General features: G+C 46.8%; 1 protein-coding gene across 2 annotated transcripts in view; it reads right to left on the reverse strand.

The window, feature by feature from the left end:
* LOC148509031 (baculoviral IAP repeat-containing protein 1-like) overlaps window positions 1-26,337 on the reverse strand; it is a 109,128-nt gene that overhangs the window by 22,755 nt on the left and 60,036 nt on the right. For both annotated transcript variants that reach the window (XM_088443774.1, XM_088443773.1), the window contains one exon: window positions 8,435-8,608. In XM_088443774.1, the coding sequence (XP_088299900.1) occupies window positions 8,435-8,608 (174 nt within the window). The remainder of the gene's footprint in view (window positions 1-8,434; window positions 8,609-26,337) is intronic.

Raw genomic sequence — 26,337 nt, forward strand, 5'->3', positions numbered from 1 at the left:
AAACACAGAAAATAATTTTTTTTTGGTTTGGACTGGAGTGTACTTTCGGGGGTTACAGCACCCTTTAACGGTCAAGCCAGCTGGCCCTTTACTTATGACACAGGCGCACGCTTGGCACTACTTTGTTGATGCACGTGCGGCTACTGCGCACACAATTCACAAACACAGAAAATATATTATTTTTTTAGCACTTGGGGGGAGCACCCCTGATGGACAGAGCACCCCCTGGACAACACTACAGCACCCCTTTAGGACTGGGACACTGCACAGGACTTTGGAGTGGACACAGCCCCTATGGAGAACTGACTGCACAACACAGTCCAGCCAGCCCCTATGGACTTTGAAGTAGTGGACACAGCCCCTATTAACAACAGCAGCACAGCACAACACAGCCAGCCCCTATGGACTTTGAAGTAGTGGACAACAGCAGCACTACACTACACTACACTACACAGCACTAACTCCCACCCTCCCTCTTCACTGTCCACAGCCGAGTGAGAAAATGGCGCCGACGCGGGTACCTTATATAGGATCCAAAACCCGCGAGACTCGGAAGGCGGGATGATGACGTTTTGCCTCGATGTCAGATCCGAGTCAGGCGGGAAAAGTCGAGCCTGACTCGGATCGGACTCGGATCGGGGGGGCTCGGGGGGGTTCGGATTTCAGAAATCCGAACCCGCTCACCCCTAATATGTAATATGATATGTAATAAGAAGAAGGCACTCAAATGATACTTGTGAATTTATCTTAAATATAGTGAAAGCCCAGGAGCGGCATTTCGGAGAATCCAAAACTCCTTAGCTTGAGAATGGATTCTCTGAAACGTTGCTGCTAATCCTTTACTATATTTAAGTCCACAACAAGTCCCATTTCAGTGCCTTCTTATTTCTTTAATATATATACTAGCGACCCGCCCCGCCTTCGCACAGGAGAAATTTCATCTTGCCAAAGCCCCTTGCATCTCATAACAACCTACGCCATGTCACCACAGTCCCCTGCATCTTAAACAAACCCCCTGCTTCTCACTTCTGCACACCAGTGACACCACAAACCCCCACCACCACCACCTGCTACCCTGCAGCTGGATGGAGTCTGGCCACTGGAATGTGCTGGGAATGGCAGGAGGATTATGGATTATAGATTTGTATTGCAGCTATCGTAAGCATTATCAGCAGCATGTCCCTTGGGCCTGGGGCACTTTTGCATATTTCCGCATCCATGCGCACCACTGCCCAGCTGCCAAACATGGCGATGAGTAATGTCCTCTTTGCACAATGTACACTGTAAATACCTGGGCTTCTTGTTGAGCTTCTTTGCAGTGGTGCAGCCATCCGAGAAATGTGCTGACTTCAATGGGAGATGCCTCCTGTTCACCGAGGGTGTGTGGCTGAGCGGGAATATCACGCTGTAGAGGAAGCACTTCACAGTGGAGAAGTGGTGACCAGAGTCCGCCTGCAGGTTCAGCGTAGGGATGGACATCAAAATTTGATGGTTACTAACCATCAATGTTTTTGTTCCAATGATAGTTATTACCATTTGATGGTGGTGATCCGATATTTGCCACCATCGAATGAAAATCATTCAATGGTTTTCAGATAATTAGGTTTTTGTTTTTTATTTTGTGGTAGCTATGCCTCCACTGGCTACTGTCTGCACCAGTGCATCTTCATGGGTTTATTACAGGCTTTCTCTTACTCTCTGTCTGCCTCAGACGATATCATGCTCAGTCCCTTACTCCCTCCCCTCTCTAGGATTCTGCTAAGCAACAGGGCACATTGCTATCACTGGTTGACTCTCACTGCCTTGCTATTTGAGCACCCCAGCCAGCTCATATACAGCAGCTTGGTGCACGATTTTTTTATGTGACTTTGCTTCACTAAAATCGTCACTGCTCAGCTCCCTTTTGTCACAGATGAAAGGTTCATACACCTAATTCTTCCTTGACTAATGCTGTATAGAATAATGAAAACCCCATCAATATCTGTCCAGTGGCTCAAGAGATTAGCCAAAATGTACAGGCAGACCCCTAAACCAGGGATATACTGTATATATTGTATCATATAAATACACTGAAGTGCAGAAATTCATGGTATAGCAGTATGTAAAGGTAATAATAGGTTGTGCCACCATACTGTGATATCTTGAAACTGCCCAGAACGGCATCAGTTGTAATCTGACATCTCTTGAGTCATTTAAACAATGGCTAGGCTGCTCATGGCAAGACAACGTGAATTGTCGAAGTTCGAACAGGACATCATAGTGGGTGTCCGACTAATGGGACATTCCATTTCTGAAGCTGTGTGGACATTCAACATTCCTCGATCTACGGTGTCACATGTGTACCGGGAATACCTCAGGGAAGGCTTTACCAACCACCGTGGAGAGCACAGTGGCTGACCACGTGTGCTTAATGTCCATGACCAGCAGTGTCTGGCCAGAATTGTCCCTGGTAACAGACAAGTGCCACTGGCTCAAATCACATCCACATTCAATGCAGGAGGTACCAGACACATATCCAGCAGGTCAGCATTCTTTAGTTTCCATGGGATATGGAAGCAGAAAACCCACCAGAGTTCCTTGTTAATACTACATGTGGTCCGATGAGTCAAAGTTCCAATTGCTTCAGACTGATGGTAAGGTTCAGGTGTGGCATAGACCCCATGAGGCCATGGACCCTAGTTTTCACAAAGCATCGTGCAGCCTGATGGTGGTTCCATAATGGTGTGGGGTGTGTTCATGTAGCATGGGTTGTGTCTGCTGGTCCACTTGAACATGTCATTGACTGGTAACTGTTACGTTTGCCCTGCTTGATGAACATTTGCAGCCCTTCATGGACTTCATTTACCACCACAAAGTTAGAATATTCCAGCAGGATAATGCACTGTGTCATCAGTCCTAAGTTGTCCAAACTTGGTTCAAGGAGCATTCTGGAGAGTCCCAATAAATGGTGTAGCCACTAAGTTCGGCCGACATTAACCCAATTCAGCTTTTATAGGACGTGGTGGAGAGGTCCATTCACACTCAAGAACCTTCATCCACAAATATCAGGGAGCTGTGGGAAGCTATCCAGATGGCATGGGTCACCATCTCTCCAGAGGTCTTCCGTCCATTTGTGAAATCAATGCCATGTGCCACGTTGAATTGCTGCACTTCACAGGTCTAGGGAGGTTCTACAAGACACTAGGCACCTACCCCATGACTTTTGCCACTTCTGTGGACATTATATATATATATATCTCCTAAGAACCACCAGGAGGTGCACAAATAGAATATTAATAGTTGTATTAAGTTGTGAGGAAAAAAAAAGGTAGTAAAAGCTCCTTACAGATGTGAAGTTATTGTTTATGATATTAGGTATTCTCTACTGTAAGAAAAAAGGGAATAGAAGTTCCTTATAGGCTTGAAGCATTTGGTACAATATTAGTTATTCTATACATGAAAAAATTCTTATGCCAATACTGTAGTTTTAAGTTTGCCAACTAAATTTGAACACCCAATGTAGTGATGGTCTAAGGCCACCACACAAAAAAAAAGTTATATCTTGAAATTTATTAAAAAATACAATTTCACAGATTGCAGTTATTCACAGTTAACTGCTAATCCGGGTACACACTAGACTAGACAATATGTCATCCCATCTGGCGAATCGGACGACATATCATCTACTTCGGACAGTGTGTTCCGGCTATGTCATTGACAATGTGCACTCCTGCGCATCGCCATTGACATTGTGACATCGTCACACCATCGCTTCCAGCATAGGCAAGTGTGTATGCACTTACCGATGCTGACACCCCACCCTTGTCCCGCCGCTGCCTTTGTCATACCCACTAGACATGGTCTAGCTCTAGTGTGTACCTTGCATAAGATTTCCACTCTTGGAGCCAAGATTTTTTACCCTTATTTCAGGGATACAAATGTTTTCATTTGCATGTCCTTAAAATGGATCTCACAGCTTCTTTACCCTACAGAAAGCGTGATGTCCACCATAAGGACATGCAAGTGAGTGTGCACCTGCATTTTCTTTTTTTCTGCATTATAACTACAGGGCTCAGGGCCTGATTCAGACCCGCTCGCTAAGCTGCGTTCGCACACAGCCATCAGCTGCTAATATATGCATAGGAAATGATCACACGGCCAGGCAAGAGGACGCCCACTATGTCTTGCGTCGACAGAGCGACCGCACGCCAGTCTAAAGACGCCCCCTTCCCTTCGCAGCACACATCATCTCCAGGAAGTGTATGCTTTATCAATAACATCGAGAGCCATCAGAGCTGCTCGCAGCCTTTGAGGTCGACCCTACTCCGCCGCAAGCACTGCAGTGTGAAATGCAACCAGGTGACATGTAAAATGACGCTTTCATGCTAATTATGTGTGCCCATAAACCGCCGTTAGAACACACAGGCATGCCTGCGTTCGAACATCTACTCCTCCGTTTTCAAAGACCAGCCCCTGTCACCACCCACAATTTTAATTGGTATGGGTTCTTTACATTGCACTAAACACATTTAAATGGGCTATATTAAAGATAAGTCCTAGATAGATTTATTTAATGTGTCAGTATTAGGTATGTAAGGGAACCACCATATGAGGTTAACCGTGACGTGGTAGGTGGGCAAACATCTTTGGCCAAATATGTACTCAGTGCCTGATTCAGATTGGTTCGCAAGGCTGCTGATCTTTGCATTCAGCTGATCAGCTGGCTGATCTTTGCATTCTGCGCACACGTATACATTGCAGTGCGCGCGCACGAACCAACCACTGCGATCGGGAATTGATCGCAGTAAGGGCCTGATTCAGAGCCGCTCGTAAGCGGCCGCTCGTTCGTTCCGAGCGATGTTAGCCCAACTGCGCATGCATACGGATCGTTATACGCATGCGCTAACCAGTCAGTGCAGCCGAAATTCATGTGCTTGCAAAATAGCGAATGCCTGCTATTTTGAGTGACAGAAAGAGGCGTATGTGGGTGGTAACAGGGGAAGGTGCTTGAAAATGGGGAGTGGAAATCAGAACGCAGGCGTGCTTAAAGGTCAAAACGGGCGTTTTATGGGTGTGCATATTTAAAACAGCAGCGTCATTGACCACGTCACTGGGTTATTTTATAGTCAGAACTGCTCGCAAAATTGTGGTAGCAAACACCAACCCCAAGAATAGCGAGCAGTTCATACCCTTGTCGATGTACTCGATTAATTTAATAAATAGCGGACATGACGTAGGATGCGAGCGGCCAGGGGGCGTATTTTTCAAAAAAACGAACGCACGTTTTGTTCGCTCATTCAGACATAGAGGCGTGAACAGACCGCAAACAGCGAACGGTTCATTTGAATAGCCACCCCTTGTTTTAGAACGAACGACCGCAAATAGCGAGTGGCTCTGAATGAGGGCCTAAGCACGCAGTCCCATGACACAGTGATTGACAGGAAGTGACCGTTGGGGGTAGAGCGAAGGGGTGGCCGGGCGAACGCAAGCGTGCCTGTGCGTTTGAACGTTGTTACATGAGTTGTGCGATTGTATACGTAGCCAGAGATCTAGTTGGCGACAGGAAGTTAAGCAGTTTATGCGACAGGTCATGGTCAACCACAACTGTACGTATGGGTTCGATGTTACCGATGTTTTCACTGACTTGTGGATGCATGTCATGGGAAGTGGGCAGGCTTTATACAGTGGTGGGCATCTTGGTATAGGGCTGCGGTTGCCGTGCGATTGCATTCATTAGCATATTTTCACAGCGAGCGGGTGTGTGCAAACAACCTTGCGAACCAACCTTAACCAGGCCCTAAGAACCTTACTTATTTAAAAACCATGTTAATTGTTGAAGTTTATTACAAATATTTCGATCATCAGTATTCTTAATGCTCAGAGTGCGCACCTGCATTTTCATTTTTTTCTGCATTAGAACTGCAAGGCTCAGTATGGTATCAATTCTTATTTATGTTTGGATTAGGATGTGTAGGCCAGCCCCCCTTTTTAATTTTAGCCATTAGATTGCAGACGGTAAACTGCAGAAAACTTGAAGAAATAATAATCTTGAAGAAAGTTCTCATGAATTTGGATATAACTGGTTCCCACAAACCCAAAACCACCATGCAAATAGACAGCTTTCAAGGGGATGAAATGGGCTGCACTAGAGAATTGGTCAGCCAAAAAGTCCATGGATTATTGAGTCCAGAGTTTATGCAGAACAATTAGTGGAAGCATAGGACCAAGAGCAGTGGCGTAACTATAGAGGGTGCAGGGTGTGTGCTTGCTATGGGGCCCCAGGCGGCTTAGGGGACCCGCCAGCCCAGCAAGCGTCCCCCTGCATGCTCTGTATCATGGCCGGCCAAGTTGCTGGTGCAACTGGGGACGCTGGTCTCTGAAGTGATCAGAGACTAAAGACACCTCTGATCGCTTCAGATGCCAGCGCTCCCAGTGATGCAGTGTGCGGGTGCATGGGTGACGTCACCCTCCTCAACTGCAATGAGAGGAGCCTGGACTGCTGCTGGATCTAGTCAGATCCGGTCAGCGGCAGCGTCTATGCAGGGAGCTGACGTGACAGCATGGACTGGAGCGCAAAGAGAGGTAAGTACTGCACAGGGGAGGGGTGTCACAGCATAAGGAGCAGTACTAGGGGCATTACTGAGTGCATAGCATAAAGGGGACTACTAGGGGCATTATTGGGGTCACCGCATTAGGGGCATTGCTGGAGGCACAAAATAAGGGGCACTGCATAATGGGCGCTACTGGGGCAATGCATAAGGGGCTCTAATACAGGGGGGAATTGCATAATGGGCACAACTACAGGGGGCATTGCATAATGAGCACAACTACATGGGCACTGTATAGGTAGACATATGGGGGCCCTGAGGAAATTTTGCTATGGGGCCCCCATACTGTTGGTTATGCCCCTGACCAAGAGGGCTTTGTTGAGACACCTTAGCATGCACAAATGGAGCAAGCAGAAATTACTGTAGTTGTCATTTTTGTGACTCTGTCAAAGTCTTTCTTATAGTTTCATGCCCGGCAAAACAATAAGGATCAGACCTGTGTAGTAATGTTGGAGGAAGAATTGGAAAAATAAAAGTTTTCCCAGGAGGAGGAGAACATTGCAAAGGAGTAATAAGCAAAATTCAGAAAGGTATCTAAAATAGGGCTGCATTCTGATAGAGATTCCACATCAGAAGTTGAAAGATGAAGACAGAATATCTGCTCTGCTGTTTTGGAGACACAGACAATAGGTGGTCAAGAATTTAATAACAATAACAAAATAACCCCTTCCTTGCTTGGTGAGGATTCAAGTATTGGGCATTTTGAGGTTAGGAATGGTCACTGAAAATATAGCCCCCTCAAATAGATGTCTCCACTTCTCCAGAGTCCAGACCCAGTCATGGGTGCATATGAGTAATGGCGGGACATAGAAGGAATTATAAATTTATCATGCATTTGTTTTAAATATAACTTATTACCAAGCGCAGTAATTAGTAGGGATGCAAGAGGAGTCTGACCACCTCTAGTGTTTGTGTATCTAGGCAAAGAGAAAAGACCTAGAGACATTGCATCAATTGATCTTGATTCACTTTCTCTCTTTTAATTCTTCTTACGAGGTTCTGAGAAAGTCTACTGTTCCGATATGTGAATCTTGTGGACTCTTAGTGCTAGCCAGTTGGAGGAGCTGACCCCTGGGACTCACCCATGTAAGGAAAGCCTGCAAGTGGTTGCTGTGTGTCCTGGATCTTGAATTTAAAAGCTGGTGGTATCAGATGGCAGGACACATGGCAGGAATTCAGAACAGCGCTTATAGGGAAGCCCAAGTAAAGCCAAAATCAAAACCAAACATTAACTTTAAGCTGAACTATGTCACCAAAACACTTGTACAGTAAGTCGTCCAGCCACACTACATAGAGTGGGACCACAGATGATGATCGGCAGATGCCAATCCTGGTTAGGGCTTGCCTTATTCTGGGACTGGCATGTACCATATGCATAGATGGAACTGTCTTTCAAATATAGATAAATGTCTTTGGAAAAATTTAGCTGAACACCAATATTGTTTATTTTAAGTATACCAGGAAGGTGCTACTGTAGGTAAGCCATCTAACTGCATTATCCAGAATCTTTAGGTGTTTAACTTACTGACAATAATTGAAAGGAACTTTCATGGTCTCTAATCTCAAAATCTATCAAGGCAATCTTTATTATGGATTATTATTATTATTCTCCAGAACTAGGCATGAGTGTCTGGTTTTACCAGGTATCATGCAGTGGGGTAATGTATACACCAGTCCACCATAACCTGTGTTTCAAATATTATTTTGTTTATTGTTGTTTGTTTTCGTTGTTGTTTTACTTGGTAGTAAATTCATGTATAATTATTTACTGTGTCTGCTGTAAATTTAGAACACCATAAAACTAAGAATATAGATAAAAATTAACTTTATTAAAGTATATTACTTACCTAGTCGGGAAGTCTGTCCTTTCATATTAACTTTTTTAAACACTAGTCTTTCAATCCCACTCAGGCTTTTAAATTCATCTGTCAAAATCTCAGTTACGTCCCATTCACCATCTGAGCATTCCAGCACAATTTCTTTCAACTCTTTCAGTTTGTGTATGTTTGAAAGCAAGTACTCTGTAAAAGAGAATATATAGTTTTGTTATGTAACATTTGTATGAGAAAAAAAATATCTTCTGGGATTCAACCGTTTTCATTGACCTTCCATACAGTAGATTACATTCCATGCCCTCAACACTTTACCACTAAGCTTAATTTATATGCGACTACACCATTGACTGCCAGTTACACCCATTCAGCTGCAAGTGGAGTTGCCACTGATATGACTGCGACGGAGATGTGTACAACTCGGAATGGATGCATGCGCTCAGCTGTTGTGTCCTAAACGTTGAGGGATCCATCTGCTTGCATGTAACTCTGCATCACACTTATTTTTACATTTATTTCTCCAGGGAAACAGTCGGGAAGCCGATGGATGGAATCCCGACCGCTGGCTTCCCAACTGTACAATCCCGGCAAGGGTTAAATGACAGGCGTCGAAATCCCGACACCTATCATTTTCTCTACGCCGGGAGCCCGACACCTGGCTTACCGATCGAAGGTAAGCCGGGCGACAGGCGGGGACAGCCGCGGGGGGGGGGTTAGGTTTAGGGTTCCCGGGGGGGACTTAGGGTTAGGCATCCCCCGGTAGGTTAGGTTTAGGCTAGGGGAAGGGGGGTTAGGGTTAGGCACCCCTGGGGGTTGTGAAGGGCACAAGGGAAAGGTGGGTGGTGGGGGCGATATATTGGAGACCGGTGATGTCTGGATATGGGAGGGCAGGCAGCAAATGGAGGGTCACAGGACAGGGGAGACTGGGCCTGGGGATGCAGGGCAGGGAGGGCTGGACCAACAGAGGATGCATAACAGAGAGGCCTGGGCCTAGGGGGCACAGGGTAGGGAGGGTTAGACTAAGGGGCAGTGCAGGACAGGGAGGGCTGGACCTGTTGGGGGCACAGGGATGGATATAAATAGTGGGGCTAACACAGGGTAGGGAAGGGTGGACTTTAATATGGGGGCACAGGGCAGGAAACGCTGGACCAAGGGGGATGCAGGGCAGGGAGGGCTGGATCTATTCAGGATACAAGGATAGCTATACATGGTGAGGAGGAAGAGAGAGAGAGAGAGAGAGAGAGAGAGAGAGAGGGAGAGAGGGAGAGGGAGAGAGAGAGAGAGAGAGAGAGAGATTCCATGATGGTGGCACTCGGAATAAATATAGTGTCAGGCTAGATTACCAATGTTTCAATGCTTTATGTATTGCATTTTCGTCAGCACCCTGACGAATATACAGAATTATGGTATAACATACCTTTTAAGAATTATTTTTTTTCAAGGTCCATAGGGTCCACAGGAATTACCTTGGGATATATAGTTGGACAGCGTCCATTGCACCAAACAGCAAAGCTTTGGAGCTCCCAGCATGCACTAGCTCTCCTCCCTATATACCCCTGCCCCCAGCCACAGGCATTCAGTTCGTGACTAAGCCTCGCGGCAAGAGATGGAGAATGGAGAAGAAAGAAAAATTTCACAAGAAAACACTCAACAAGCGAAGAGGGAATCTGTGATATAAAGCTTTAAGAACAGGTCCATCTGAGGCCAGGTGCGTCAGGGTGGGTGCCCTGTCCACCCTATGGACCTCGAAGAAAAAGAATTATAAAAGGTATGTTATACCATAATTCTGTATTTCTTCTTCGGGTTCCATAGGGTCCACAGGAATTACTTTGGGATGTCTTAAAGCAGTTCCCTAAGGGATGGGGATGCTCCTGAGAAGATAGGAGAATCCGTCGCCCAAAGGAAGCATCCTGGGAGGCATATGGATCAAAAGCATAGAACTTTATGAACGTACTCACGGAAGACCAGATGGTTGCCTTGCAGAGCTGTTCAGCAGAGGCACCCTGTCCTGAGTGGAATGGGCTGTCACCCTGTTAGGAACAGGGAGACTAGCCTGAGTATTGACTTGGGAAATGGTCATACGGAGCCAGCGGGACAAAGTCTGCTTATTTGCTGGCCAGCCATTTTTGTGGAATTCATACAACACAAATAGAGAATCTGTTTTCTTGATGGACTTAGTCCGATCCACATAGATGCTGAGGACTCGAATCACATTAAGGGACGCTTCACCTGTAGACAGGTCAGAAGACTGAAAGGCCGGAACTATAATTTCCTCATTAATATGATGGAAACGGGAAACCACCTTTAGAAGGTAGCCCGCCTTGGTACGGAGGACAGTTCTATTCCGATGAAACACCATATAGGGAGAGCGACATGACAGAGCTGCCAGGTCAGACACTCTGCGAGCTGAAGAGATAGCCAGGAGAAAAAGCGTGTTCGCCGTCAGCCATCTCAAGTCCACCTTATACAAAGGTTCAAAGAGGTGCATCTGCAGTGCCTTGAGAACCAGAGACAACTCCCATGAAGCTAACAGTGGGAAGAATGGAGGTTGCCATCACAGTACCCCCTGCATGAATGTTCTAGCATCCGGCAGAGAAGCAGTCTTGCGCTGAAATCAAACAGTCAAAGCCGAAACTTGGACTCTCAAGGTAGCCAGGCGAAGACTTAAGTCTAATCGAGCCTGGAGAAAACCAAGTACCCTGGCCACCTTGAATATCTTAGGGTCATATTTCCTGTTGTAACACCACAGAAAAAAACCCCTTGGCCTTTAAAACGGAACACTCAAGAGCCAAGCCATCAAAGCCAGCCAAGGTAAATCCTGTTAAAGACAGGGGCCCTGCATTAACAGGTCCTGCCGCAGAGGCAGTGGAAATGGACTGTCTATTGATAGACGTGTCAGATCCGAAAACCAATGCCTCCTGAGCCAGGCAGGAGCTATTAGAATCATCCTGCCACCTTCCTGTTTGAATTTCCTGACAACCCTTGAGAGGAGGGAGATTGGAGGAAACAGGTACGCTAACCTGAATTTTCATCTCACCGCCTGGGCGTCCGTGAAGGCTGCTGAGGAGTCCCTTGTCCTGGACCCATACCTGGGGACCTTGTGGTTGTGACATGATGCCATAAGGTCTACGTCTGGTACCCCCCACCTGTCCACCAGGATTTGAAACACCTCTGGATGAAGAGCCCATTCTCCAGTGTGTATGACCTGGCGACTTAGAAAGTCCGCTTCCCAGTTGAGCACACCTGGGATAAAAGTTGCCGAGATCGCAGGAACCTCCTTCATGGCTGCCAGACTTCCTGTGCCTTCTTGATGGTTTATTTAGGCTACTGCCATTGCATTGTTGGACTGAACCTGGACGGACCTGTCCTAAAGAATGTCCTGCATCAGAAGAAGTGCCCTGTGCACTGCCCGAAGCTCCAATATATTTATTGATAGACGGCTTTCTTGGTCTGTCCACCTACCTTGAAAGGTGTGCTGACCCATCACTGCTCCCCATCCTCATAGACCTATGTCTGTGGTGAGGCATACCCATTCCGGGACCCATAACGGATGACCCTTGTCTAAGTGAATCGTCTCCAGCCACCAAGCCAAGGAGAACCGAACCTCTGCTGAGACACAAATCATCTGATGCTTTATCTGATGATGCTGACCATCCCACTGGGCCAGGATCCACAGCTGTAGGGCCCTGGAGTGGAACTGGGCATAAGCCACCATGTCAAATGTAGCTACCACGGAGCTCAGAACTTGCATAGCAAAATGGACTGACACTGCTTGCTTGTACGACAGACTGTGCACCCGAGACTGTAGTGCCGCAATCTTGTCCTCCGGCAGAAAGATCCTCTGTTGCAGAGAGTCCAGCCATGCCCCCAGGTACACCATTCGCTGAGTTGGTGACAGGGAAGACTTCTTCCAGTTGATCACCCAGCCGTGCTCCTTTAAGCAAACAATAGTAATTCGTAGATGACATTGCAACATCTCCTGAGACTGGATACCAATATCAGGAGGTCGTCTAGATATGGCAGGATCCTGATTCCCTGTCGTCTGAGACAATCCGTCATGACTGCCATTATCTTTGTAAATACCCGAGGGGCTGTGGCCAGACCGAAGGATAGAGCCTGAAATTGAAAATGTTGCTGATCCATTGCAAACCTGAGAAAGGTCTGGTGGGATTCTGCAATCGGGACATGCAGATTTGCATCCTGAATGTCCAGCGACACCATGAAGTCTCCCGGCTCCATTGCCAGCATAATCGACAGTAGAGTCTCCATACAAAATTTCGATACCCTGACAAATCTGTTGACAGATTTAAGATTCAGGATAGGACGTTGTGACCCATTTGGTTTTAGGATCAAAAATAAATTTGAGTAGTAACCCCTTACCTGTTGCATCACAGGAACTGGGACTATGACTCCTGAGTTCAAGAGGGCCCCCACAGATTCCCAATAAGCCAAGACTCTGACTTGGTCATCAGGAAGATTTGTAATCACAAACCTCTGGGGGGGATGCCTTCGGAATGTTATGGCATAACCATGAACAACCAGCTCTCGCACCCAGGCATCTGTAGTTGTCTGATGCCAGGCCTGGGAGAACTGTAACAGTTGGCCTCCAACCTTGACATCCTCCAGGGGGAGGTCCGCCCCATCAGGCAGTAGGCTTACTGTCTGACTTGGACACCGGTCACTTGGTTGACCAAGACTTCCTGGGTGGTCCTCTATGAGACTGAATATAAAAAGGGGGGATGGACGCGCTGTCACAAAGCAGCTGGTGATAGAGGGACAGTCAGTCCCTATAAGGAAACAACATACAAATATATACACAAAAAACCAGCGCTGAATAAGATGGACGGTGTAATATAAAACACCGTCCAACTTATTCAGCGCTGGTTTTTTGTGTATATACCTCTATGAGACTGACCCTGTCTGGCCGAGGACTATTTCTTCATTTTATTTTGCAGACGAAAGAATCGGGATGACAACTGCCTTCTAGAAGTAGATGTAGATAGTAACTCCGCAGACTTCGGTGTAGCCAACGAAGTCATGATGTCATGTAATCCCAGTCGAAACAGCACCTTGCCTGTGAAAGGTAAAATTCTAGAGCCTTTTTAGACCCTGGATCTGCCTTCCAGTTCCTTAGCCAAGGGGTTCTCCGGCCTGCCACAGAGTAAGCCGAGACCCTAGATGCCATGATGCCTGTGTCAATACCTACTTCCCCAAAGTACACAGCCGCCTCCTGTATCTGGTCCAGAAGGAACTTCTGCTCCCTTGTTGGGTCGACTATAGTCTCCCTCAGAGACTTCGTCCAATCTTCCACAGCCTTTGCCACCCAAGCTACAGTGATCTCCTTACTCCACCGACGCGTTTCAACTGTCCAGTCTTTATCAAGGTGACACCTTGATAAAGACTGGAGATCGCTACCTTGGGGGAGCTTTGGAAGGTGAACCATCTGAAACCTGGAGGTGTTGTAACCCGGGATTTATCCCTTCATGCTTTCTAATTGCCTTTTGTAAAGGCCCTTTCTGGTATGCGGTCACTCTTATTGGTGGAAGTGGAATTTTATGTTTTAAGTGTTGTGTGCAATTGATTAAAAATACAGGTTTACTCTGGGCGTGGCCTGGAGTAGTTAGGAGAAAGAAGCATTTTGCCAGCTCTCCTGCATATATCCTTCAATTATCCTGTTTTTCTGGTTGTTTCTCCCCCAAACTGGATATTTCAGTGTGTTACCTTCTCCAGATTAACTGGGCTCCGAGGTGGAAGTTTGCAAGCAGTGTTTCCCAGTTTATTTCCAGGAGTTTGCAGCAGCCAGGTCCTCTCTCACTGGGGCCTGTTTTTACTGTCTCCAGCTCCTTGGGCTGACTCCTGTTATTATACTTACCTGTGGACTCTATCCTGGTGCCTGACTGTGTCTTGCGGGATCCGGTGTGTGTCTCCTGTCGGCTCTTGTCTGTATCGGTTGGGGAGTATTGGAAGCGGACGTCAGCAATCTTGTCTTCTTGGGCGGTGGCTGCGAGGCTCCCTGCGCACCAACATCTCTGCAGCTGCGGCTGATCTGCCCTGTTGTTCCCGACTTCAGCGGTCATCTGAGGATTTCTCCTGGGATTTCTCCTTTATACCTGCTGTCTGATACTGTACCTCCCCAGCTGTTGACCTCCTTGTGGCTGTGTGCTGGTAAGCTCTGGTGGTGTGCTAGCCACCATCACCTTGCCACTGATTTCCCTCCTGGCTGCTGCTCAGGTTATCCTGTCTTGCTGAGACTACTACACCAGTGGCTACGTACCTCAAAGATGGCTAGTTCTATGCAGCAAATTATCCAGGCTATTAATTAAGGCTGCTTACCAAGCTTGAGGATGTGATGATCGTGTCTGTGAGTTCTGCAGCTGCTGTCCGCATGTCTCCCGCTACAGTGCAACATTTGGATATATCCTGTCCGAGGTCTGTGTTTACCTCTGATTCTGATGCCCTCTCGGTTTATGGATGTTTCAAATTTGATGAGGTATTTACAGAGATCCGTTCTTCACTTCCAAATGACAAGTTAAAGTTCCGGGATTTATCCTTGCAGTACTTCATGACCCTTTTTATCTACTCTCCGCTGGCAGAAAGTTTACAGTATTTATTGCTTCCATGCTCCATAGTGTGTTCTTGGGGAGATGGGGATGGGACTATTTATATAATCCTACAAAAGGCTGAGGCCTGGCCAGATTAGGATTAATATTTTGAATCCTAATATTTTGCTCTTTGGATATTTTATTTTTGTTTATTATTATTTATCCAGTTGTTTGAATTACTTAATTACTCTGCTAATTTGGTTTTCTTATATAGAAGTATAATGCTATGTATTTTATATGGAAGAAACACCATTCAAGTAAAATGAGGGAGAGCTGGGCAGAACCTAGCTTAGGGTCATTAGTTTATTGCTCTCATCAGATACATGGGTTTCTGTTATCCTGTATTTCTGGATGGGGGGGTTATGTAGTGTAGGGTAGTTAGGGTAGCTTAGTGTGTTTGGGGAGTATTTAGGGATCCAAGTATGCCTGAGTTGGGGTTAGGTTATACAGGGTGGGGGGTCCAGGGAAGGGGTTGTTTTAATAATTATTTTTATTTTTTAGGGATATATGTTTTATTTTGATATTTGGGTAGATGTGGATGTTTTATTATTTTGATCTTACTCTATATTTTGATATGCAATTTTATGTTTAAGCTAGTTGCGGCAGGTTGTATGTATCACTTTATTTTGAATACTGTATTTCTCTTATCTTTTATGCGCTCGAATGGCGCCTTCGAGTCCCTTTTGTTCTAAATATATATGAAGAGTATTCCATATATCCTGTTATTCTATACCATAATATACTATTATGTGCAATATTACACACTTGCTCATTGTATGCTATATTTATTTTCCATATTTAATCCTGCTTAATTGCTGTATATTCTGTTTTTGTTTTGTATGTATGTTAAAAAATGTCAATAAAAAATTATTGAATTAAAAATACAGGTTTACACCATGGAAAGTTTCCATCTCTGACCTTTTTTGAGGTTTCAAGTGACATGTGGAACCAGTATACAGTGTGTCAGTTTATCTGTCCAGCTCTCTGTAGATGGTCTAAATATTCCAATATTGGAGCACTTATTCAGTGTGCATACAGCAGCTGGCATACAGCCACATTCCAATGCAAAAAGACGTGCAATTGCTACAGCAATATGGACTCAATCAACTAAACCGGCCCCTGGAGGGGGATGGTAGGATATAGAGTACGCTATATGGCAAACCCAAGGGAGAGGTATATAGAGAGACAGACCAAACTTCTGAGACCAAACGCTACAGCCGTGGACAGACGCTGAACTGCGCGCGTCTCACACATGAGGTGGTCATTTATACCAGACATGGGAAACTGTACCCGGAAGTTGGCGTCTGGAGGGAGGAGCGCCTTATCTCTCCTAAGCTGCGATTTTTGACGGCCGGGGATGCTGCACTACAAGATAATAAGACATTGACTAGTTCATCTTACCACCCTTCCCCGGCAACAGACGATGTGGTCCTGGCCGCCTTATTCAGGAATTGCAGAGCGTCTTTTACCCGCAGCGGCCTCTAGCGCGTCTCAACACCAGAGGCTAGGGACTGCTTTGTGCATAATTCCCAGAGAGAAATCCTTACCCGACATCTCTGTTTACCCAACCTCAGTCCGTTTACCCGACCGCAGTCCCGGACCGGGCTAAGCCACGCTGAGGCCTGCCGAGAAGCTATGGGCTTACAGCGAAACTGGTGTTTCAGCGTCGGCGGAGGCAGATGGAACCGCAGTAGAGCATCATTATTGAGACTAATACCGCTAAACTCTGAAGTTTCATAAATTTAAGGTAACATAAAAGAAAAAAGCTGTTATAACAGGTGCATCTTGCCACGCACCTAACAAAAAAACTGAATGCCTGTGGCTGGGGGCGGGGTATATAGGGAGGAGGACCAGTGCATGCTGGGAGCTCCAAAGCTCTGCTGTTTCGTGCAATGGATGCTGTCCAACTATATATCCCAAGGTAATTCCTGTGGACCCTATGGAACCTGAAGAAGAAATGCAATACATAAAGCATTGAAACGTTGGTAATCCAGCCTGCCTGTATATTTATTCTGCGTACTGCCATCATGGAATATCTCTCTCTCTCTGTGTGTGTATATATATATTAGGGGTGACCGGGTTCGGATTTCTGAAATCCGAACCCCCCCGATCCCCCCCGATCCGAGGCAGATCCGAGCTCGACTTTTCCCGCCTGACTCGGATCTGAAATCGAGGCAAAACGTCATCATCCCGCCTTCTGAGTCTCGCGGGTTTTGGATCCTATAAAAGGTACCCGCGTCGGCGCCATTTTCTCACTCGGCTATGGACAGTGAAGAGGGAGGGTGGGAGTTAGGGCTGGCTGGGCTGTGTAGTGTAGTGTAGTGTAGTGTAGTGTAGTGTAGTGTAGTGTAGTGCAGAGTAGTGTTGTGCTGTGCTGTGCTGTGCTGCGCTGTGCTGCTGTTGTCCACTACTTCAAAGTCCATAGGGGCTGGCTGTGTTGTGCTGTGCTGCTGTTGTTAATAGGGGCTGTGTCCACTACTTCAAAGTCCATAGGGGCTGGCTGGACTGTGTTGTTCAGTCAGTTCTCCATAGGGGCTGTGTCCACTCCAAAGTCCTGTGCAGTGTCCCAGTCCTAAAGGGGTGCTGTAGTGTTGTCCAGGGGGTGCTCTGTCCATCAGGGGTGCTCCCCCCAAGTGCTAAAAAAATAATATTTTTTGTGTGTTTGTGAATTGTGTGCGCAGTAGCCGCACGTGCATCAACAAAGTAGTGCCAAGCGTGCGCCTGTGTCATAAGTAAAGGGCCGGCTGGCTTGACCGTTAAAGGGTGCTGTAACCCCCAAAGTACACTCCAGTCCAAACCAAAAAAAAAATAATTTTCTGTGTTTGTGAATTGTGTGCGCAGTAGCCGCACGTGCATCAACAAAGTAGTGCCAAGCGTGCGCCTGTGTCATAAGTAAAGGGCCGGCTGGCTTGACCGTTAAAGGGTGCTGTAACCCCCAAAGTACACTCCAGTCCAAACCAAAAAAAAAATTATTTTCTGTGTTTGTGAATTGTGTGCGCAGTAGCCGCACGTGCATCAACAAAGTAGTGCCAAGCGTGCGCCTGTGTCATAAGTAAAGGGCCGGCTGGCTTGACCGTGAAAGGGTGCTGTAACCCCCAAAGTACACTCCAGTCCAAACCAAAAAAAATAATATTTTCTGTGTTTGTGACTTGTGTGCACTGTGGCTGCACGTGCATCAACAAAGGAGCAGCGCCAAGCGTGCGCCTGTGTCCCATAAGTAAAGAGCCGGCTGGCTCATTTCTTAAAGGGTGGTGTAACCCACAAAGTGCACTACTCTCCAGCAAAAATAAAAAAATATTTTCTGTGTTTGTGTGCGCTTTAGCCGCACGTATATATCAATATAACATAAATGGAGGACCAAACTTTCTCCGATAAAAATAAAATAGGGAAAGATCAAGAACCACTTCCTCCTAGTGCTGTTGCTGCTGCTGGGAGTTGTTCATCATCCCAGAGAGGAAGTAGGAACATCATTACTTTTACTAAACAATTGACCCTCCAACAGTCCCTAGCGATGAGGATGAAGTACGACAGCAGTCATCCTGAAGCAAAACGTATAACTGAGGCCTTGACTGCTATGTTGGTGTTAGACGTGCGTCCGGTATCTGCCATTAGTGCAGTGGGATTTAGACAATTGATGGAGATAGTGTGTCCCCGGTTCCAAATCCCGTCTAGATTCCACCTGCATCCTCAAAGCAGCAGCGACAAGCGTGCGTCTGTCTGTTAAAGGATGGTGTAACCCTCAAAGTGCGCTCCACAAACAATAAAAATATTCTTCTTCTTTTTTCTGTCTTTGTGAAATGTGTGGGCTGTAGCCGCACCTGCATCCTTAAAGCTGCAGCGACAAGCGTGCGTCTGTCTGTTAAAGGGTGGTGACACCCTCAAAGTGTGCTACACAAACAATAAAAATATTGTTCTTTTTTTTTCTGTCTTTGTGAAATGTGTGGGCTGTAGCCGCACCTGCATCCTTAAAGCAGCAGCGACAAGCGTGCGTCTGTCTGTTAAAGGGTGGTGACACCCTCAAAGTGTGCTACACAAACAATAAAAATATTGTTCTTTTTTTTCTGTCTTTGTGAAATGTGTGGGCTGTAGCCGCACCTGCATCCTTAAAGCAGCAGCGACAAGCGTGCGTCTGTCTGTTAAAGGGTGGTGACACCCTCAAAGTGTGCTACACAAACAATAAAAATATTCTTCTTTTTTCTGTCTTTGTGAATTGTGTGGGCTGTAGCCGCACTTGCATCCTCAAAGCAGCAGCGACAAGCGTGCATCTGTCTGTTAAAGGGTGGTGACACCCTCAAAGTGTGCTACACAAACAATAAAAATATTCTTCTTTTTTCTGTCTTTGTGAATTGTGAGGGCTGTAGCCGCACTTGCATCCTCAAAGCAGCAGCGACAAGCGTGCGTCTGTCTGTTAAAGGGTGGTGACACCCTCAAAGTGTGCTACACAAACAATAAAAATATTCTTCTTTTTTCTGTCTTTGTGAATTGTGAGGGCTGTAGCCGCACTTGCATCCTCAAAGCAGCAGCGACAAGCGTGCGTCTGTCTGTTAAAGGGTGGTGACACCCTCAAAGTGTGCTACACAAACAATAAAAATATTCTTCTTTTTTCTGTCTTTGTGAATTGTGTGGGCTGTAGCCGCACTTGCATCCTCAAAGCAGCAGCGACAAGCGTGCGTCTGTCTGTTAAAGGGTGGTGTAACCCTCAAAGTGCTCCAAAAAATAAAAAACTATTTTTTTAATGTGTTTGTGACTTGTGTGCGATGTAGCCGCACGTGCATCAACATAGTAGCAGCGCCAAGCGTGCGCCTGTGTCATAAGTCAAGGGCTGGTTTGGACATCTGGTCCGGACTGAAGGACGTGCCAACAATTTCTGACAAGTCTACTGTCATTGCATATGATACTGTCCTCAAAGCAGCAGCGACAAGCGTGCGTCTGTCTGTTAAAGGGTGGTGACACCCTCAAAGTGTGCTACACAAACAATAAAAATATTGTTCTTCTTTTTTCTGTCTTTGTGAATTGTGTGGGCTGTAGCCGCACTTGCATCCTCAAAGCAGCAGCGACAAGCGTGCGTCTGTCTGTTAAAGGGTGGTGTAACTCTCAAAGTGCTCCAAAAAAAAAAAAACTATTTTTTTAATGTGTTTGTGACTTGTGTGAGATGTAGCCGCACTTGCATCCTCAAAGCAGCAGCGACAAGCGTGCGTCTGTCTGTTAAAGGGTGGTGTAACTCTCAAAGTGTGCTACACAAACAATAAAAATATTCTTTTTTTTTCTGTCTTTGCGAATTGTGTGGGCTGTAGCTGCACTTGCATCCTCAAAGCAGCAGCGACAAGCGTGCGTCTGTCTGTTAAAGGGTGGTGACACCCTCAAAGTGTGCTACACAAACAATAAAAATATTCTTCTTCTTTTTTCTGTCTTTGTGAATTGTGTGGGCTGTAGCCGCACTTGCATCCTCAAAGCAGCAGCGACAAGCGTGCGTCTGTCTGTTAAAGGATTACATCGGTGACAGCATCCAAGTAGGCATGTCAGACAGTCCGTACCTGTACTGGCAGGAAAAAGAAGCAATTTGGAGGTCCCTGTACAAATTGGCTCTATTTTACCTGAGTTGCCCCCCCTCCATTGTGTACTCCGAAAGAGTGTTTAGTGCAGCCGGGAACCTTGTCAGCGAAAGGCGTAGGAGGTTGCTTCCACAAAATGTGGAGAAGATGATGTTCATAAAATGTATTATCAACTCTTCCAGGGAGACCAGCCTCCACAACGTACAGAGGGACCTGTGGTTGTGGATTCCAGCGGGGACGAATTAATACTCTGTGAGGATGAGGATGTACACAACACTGAAGAGGGTGAGGAATCGGTGGATGAGGAGGATGAGGACGACATCTTGCCTCCGTAGAGCCAGTTTGTGCAGGGACAGATTAATTGCCAGCTTGTTTTGTGGGGGCCCAAACGAACCAATCATTTCAGCCACAGTTGTGTGGCAGACCCTGGCGCTGAAATGTTTGGTTTGTTAAAGTGTGCATGTCCTGTTTATACAACATAAGGGTGGGTGGGAGGGCCCAAGGACAATTCCATCTTGCACCTCTTTTTTTTCTTTGCATTATGTATAGTTTGGGGCCTAGTTTTTCAAACTGCCATCCTGTCTGCCACTGCAGTGCCACTCCTAGATGGACCACGTGTTTGTGCCGCCCACTCGTATCTCTTAGCATAGTCATCCAGCTACCTCGGTGCAACCTTTTGGACATAAAAACACTATTGTGAGGTGTGAGGTGTTCAGAATAGACTGGAAATGAGTGGAAATTAAGGTTATTGAGGTTAATAATAGCATAGGAGCAGAAAAACCCACAAATTCTGTGATTTTAGCTGTTTTTATGCTTTTTTAAAAAAAAATACAGATCCAAAACACAAAACCCAGAACCCAAAACACGGAAGGGTGGTTTTGGCAAAACCAATCCAGATCCAAAACACGAAGAAAGATCCAGATCCAAAACCAAAACACGAAAAGTGGCCGGTGCACACCCCTAATATATATATATTTGTAGAATATATAAAACTACAATGACTTTTCCACCAGATGGGTTACATGCAAACAGCACCAGCTTCCTACTTGTGGTCCCTTGTCACAGAGTGCAGCCTGTTACCAGGCGGTACTCCGAACTGTACTCGCTGAGATAAACCGATTACACCTATCCTTCGTGGCTGATAAAGCACCCTTACGTGACGATGAGTGAGGGCAGAAGTGCAGTTCCATGGGAATCGGTATGAAATACCGCCGGCCCCATGGCCGGCGGTTCGATTGCCGGCAGTGACAGCCCAACAACAGCAGAGTTCCCGGCAGCGTAAGCCCGACAGCGCTGGAAATCCCGATCATGGATAGGTAAGTATATACTAACCTAACCCCCTAACCCTAACCCTCCTTAGGGGTGCCTAACCCTAACCTCCCCCCCAAGTGCCTAACCCTAATTCCCCCCTCTAAGTGCCTAACCCCCTCCCTTCCCCACTGCCTAAACCTAAATCCCCCGGGGGGGTGCCTAACCCTAAGTCCCCCCCGGGGGTGCCTAACCCTAACCCTCCCGGGGAGGTGCCTGACCCTAAGTCCCCCCCGGGGGCCCTACACCTAAAGCCCGCGGCTGTCCGCTCGCGGCGCCCGGCATCCCTTCGATCGGGATGCCGGGCGCTGGTCTCCCGGCGTCAGGGGAATGTCAGGCGTCTACATCTCGATGCCTGACATTTCATCCCTCACCGGGATATGACAGTCGGGAAGCCGGCTGCCGGTATTAAGGCAGCCGGCTACCCAATTGTATACCGTTCCATGCCCTGACAACGCTTGTATTTTGTCTCAACTGTAGTATATGGCCACCAATAGTAGAATTTTGTACCCTCACGGGCTCTCTTTGCTCGCCACACTTTGGGCATTAGGCTCGCTTCGCTCGCCACATGTGGCTGTTCCCTCTCTATGTCCAAGTGGATAGAAACTGATGACGTCAGAGTGCTGTTGCTGAAGGGAATGTAGCCATAACCTATCTTCTACTGAGGCTGCCGTGCAGGGGGTGGGTTGGGCTCGGAGACGCCAGTGACTTGACCGGCTGCTGAGAACAGCACTGGCGGCATTACGAATATGGTCTGCATGCTGGTGCAGCAGCTGTCATCAGCTTGTGGCCTGGCACAAATCTGTACTGCTGCCACTCCGGGCAGGGTCGGATTAACAATGGGGCGGTTGGAGCTTCAGCTCCAAGCCCTCCCATGAAAATAGGCCCAAGCCTGGAAGCAGACAGGACCAGGTTTTGTGCAAATGATTTAGGACAGTGGGCCTGATTCAGACCCGGACGCTATTTGCGGACGGTGGTTCCAAAAAAGGGGCCGGCTATTTAAATTGAGTGCTCGCTCTTTGCGGTTTGTTGACGCCTCTATGTCTGAGCGAGCGAACGAAAAATGCGCTCGCTATTTTGTAAAGACGCCCCTTTGCCGTTCGCATCACACGTCATCTCCGGTATTTATTAGATTAATCAGGTACATCGAAAGGCATCTGAAAAACCTACCACAAGCACTGCGAGCAGTTCAGGCTAAAAGACAACCAAGTGACGTGGTCGATGACGCTCCTTTACTAATTATGCACTCCCATTAAACGCCCTTTTGACCGTTAGGCACGCCTGCGTTCGGATCTCCACTCTCCCGTTTTCAAGCGCCTTCCCCTGTTACCACCCACAAACGATACATTCTGTCAATCAAATTAGCAGCCCCTCGCTGTTTTGCGAGCGCACGATTTCCGACCGCAATGACTGGTTTGCGCATGCGCATTACGATCCATACGCATTCGCAGTTGTGTGAACATCGCTCAGAGCGAACGAGCGGCCGCTAACGAGCGGCTCTGAATCAGGCCCTGTGTTCAGCCAGTTAAGTGGTTTTAAATGCAGCCACATGCTGCTTCATTCATTTGCAGCCTGCTCCACTGGCTTGCAGCGTCTAAGAACACTTCTGTGCTCCCCTGCACATGGAACAAGGCAAAGGTAAGTATATATATATCTGTAACTTCCTTCCCCTCTCTCTCCTACTGTGCCAGCCCCTCTGCCATTTTCCAGCCAATGCCAGCCCCTCTGCCCCTTTCCAGCATATGTTAGACCCTCTACCCCTTCCAGCATATGTTAGACCCTCTGCAATTTTCCTACCTATGCAGCCTCCTGCCGTTTTTCCTGTCTATGCTAACCTCCTGCCATTTTCCTGTCTATGCCAGCCTATCTGCCCTTTTCCAGCCTATGCCAACCCCCTGCCCTTTTTCCTGTCTATGCTAGCCTCCTGCCCCTTTCCTCTCTATGCCAGCCTCCTGTCCTTTTCCTATCTATGCCAGCCTATCTACCCTTTTCCTAACTATGCCAGTCTCTCTGCGCTTCTCCTGCTTATGCTAGCCCTTCTTACTTTGCCTGACTAAGCCAACCTCACTGCCCCTTTCCAGCCTATGCTACTGTAGTCCCATTGCACTTTCCCTACCTATGCCAGCCTCTTCCCTTTTCCTGCAAATGCTAGCCTATCTGCTCTTTTCCTGCATATGCCAGCCTCTCTGCCCTTTTTTTGCCTGTACCACTCTCTCTGCACTTCTCCTGTCTGCACCAACCTTTCTGACCATTCTTTCTGCTGTTCTGTCTGAACCAGCCATTATGATCCTATCCTGGCTGTACTAGCCTTAATGCTAGCTACCATTCTGCAACAGTCTCCCTGCCCTTACCTGTAGTGTGCCCACCTCTTTACCCTTCTACTGTCTACATCAGCTTCTGCCGGTACTTGTTTGTGCCAGCCTATCTGCTTTTCTAATGTCTGTGCCAGCCATTATGTTCTTCTCATATCTGTGCCAGACATTCTGCTCCTCTCATATCTGTACCTGCCACTCTGCCCATCCCGTCTGTGCTTGCGTCTCCGCCATTCCCTTGTCTGTGCCAGCCCCTCTGCTCTTACTCTGTCTTTTTCAGACTCTCTGTACTTACCCTGTCTGTGCTCACCTTTCTGCTTTGCCCCATTATTGCATCTATCTCTCCCAACCATCTTCTGCCACATGCCCCAACACACATTATCCTCCTGTACCCCTTATACTTTTTTTCTTGCCCTGCACCTTCTTCTTCCAGTCCTACTTCCCATCTTACACTTTCTCTTTCTCTTATGCTGAAGTTGTCCTGCCAGTGGCCGATCGGAAGCACAGTGGATGGAGTGACTGTCGTGTTCACCGCAACATTACTGTAATTGAAGATGGCAGGTAAGTGCAAGCTTATGAGTGTAATCGCTTTTATTGAGCAACTGAAGCAAGTGATTAGTACATTTTTAATCTAAGGGGTAGATTAAAAAAACTCACTCCCGCAAGTCTGGGCAGTATGCCGCAACACACAGGGCTGTGTACAAAAAATCAGGGAGGCCAGTTTTGAGATCATGCCGCAAGAGGAGCAATGAATGGCTGCTGTTGACAGTGTTTCTACACCATTGTGACAGCAACTTGTCTCCCTCGCAAATAATTGAATTGTCTGATACTGGACAAATGAAGAAATGAAAAAAGAAATGCTTTATTATGTTGGGTTTTTTTTGTTATATAAAAAAACAAAAACCTTTTTTCCTATTTTTTTGTGGCTCTGATACTGGGCTTAAAATACCTAGAAGAGACCTGGGGACTTATGTCATAGGATGCGAACTGCAGCCCCTGCAGGTACTCCTGTGATTCTTCCCGTATGTTTAAAGCAGCAATAATTTTAAAGGGAAAACCAGTTTTGCCTTTAAAATGATTGCTGCTTTAATAAAACGGGAAGACTTGCAGAGGTTCCCATAATGACTGCAGCTTGCATGCCACAGTATTCATAAGCCCCCCGGAATGGCCAAAGAGGTGATAAGAGTATACAGTATTAATTAGGGTTGGCTAACCACCAAATGGTCGATGGTTTTGTTATCACAGAGTAATGGCAATGTTTAAAATTTTTTCATATCCAGCATAGGGGTATAAAGCTTATCTCTTCCCTCTGGCCGTGCCACTAATCCCAGACCCCTTTTCTGATTGGTCTGCTATTAGGGCCACCCTTAACAGGCATTAAGATGTGGCCATAATAGCGTCCTGAGAGAGCACAGAGCTCCGACAGTGGGGGGAGGAGGAGGACAGCAGGGAAGGGTGGAGAAATCGGGGGCGGGATGCAGCAAAATAAAAAAAACGAGGTCAAATCCCCGAAAATGCCGTTTTCGGGGTTTGACCGCATTTCTCATATGCACATGGCTTTACCCTATAGAAGCCTAGGGGTTTCTAATTGCAAATGGATGTGAGAGGAATCCAATCGGATCCCTCCCAGAACTCCCCTGCAGTGCATGCGTCCTTCTGCACATGCAAAGGATGCAGGCGGGACTCCTGGGTCATAGACCTTAGAAATCCCTCATTCGCAAAGAACACCTCTTACTGAGAGAGCTGTCCTTTGCAATCTTCTACATGCATACCGGTGTACTTAATGCCTACATGCATGTGAATGGTGTTGGGATGGGAAGGGATATTGAGGTGGTTCAAGGTAGATGGTAGCCACACCCCTGTGCAAGCAACACCCCAACATCATTAGTCACAATGACTGTCACGGCACACAATAGGCCCTTCATAAATTTCAGCTCCAGGCCCATGTGGACCTTAATCTGGCAATGACTCTGGGGCACTCCTCTCTGCCTGGGACTCCATGGCAGTCCTGATTCAGACTGATTTAATTGCCTGTTATACTCTGTTGAAATGCCTCAGAAGACTTAAAGCCTCATAAAAGATTTAATCTATTTTCATTTTCCACATTTCTAAGTTATTACTTATCTATATTTGTATTTTGGATT

Source organism: Taudactylus pleione, unplaced genomic scaffold (assembly GCF_031769625.1).
Source record: "Taudactylus pleione unplaced genomic scaffold, aTauple2 ptg000333l, whole genome shotgun sequence".
Taxonomy (NCBI): Eukaryota; Metazoa; Chordata; class Amphibia; order Anura; family Myobatrachidae; genus Taudactylus; species Taudactylus pleione.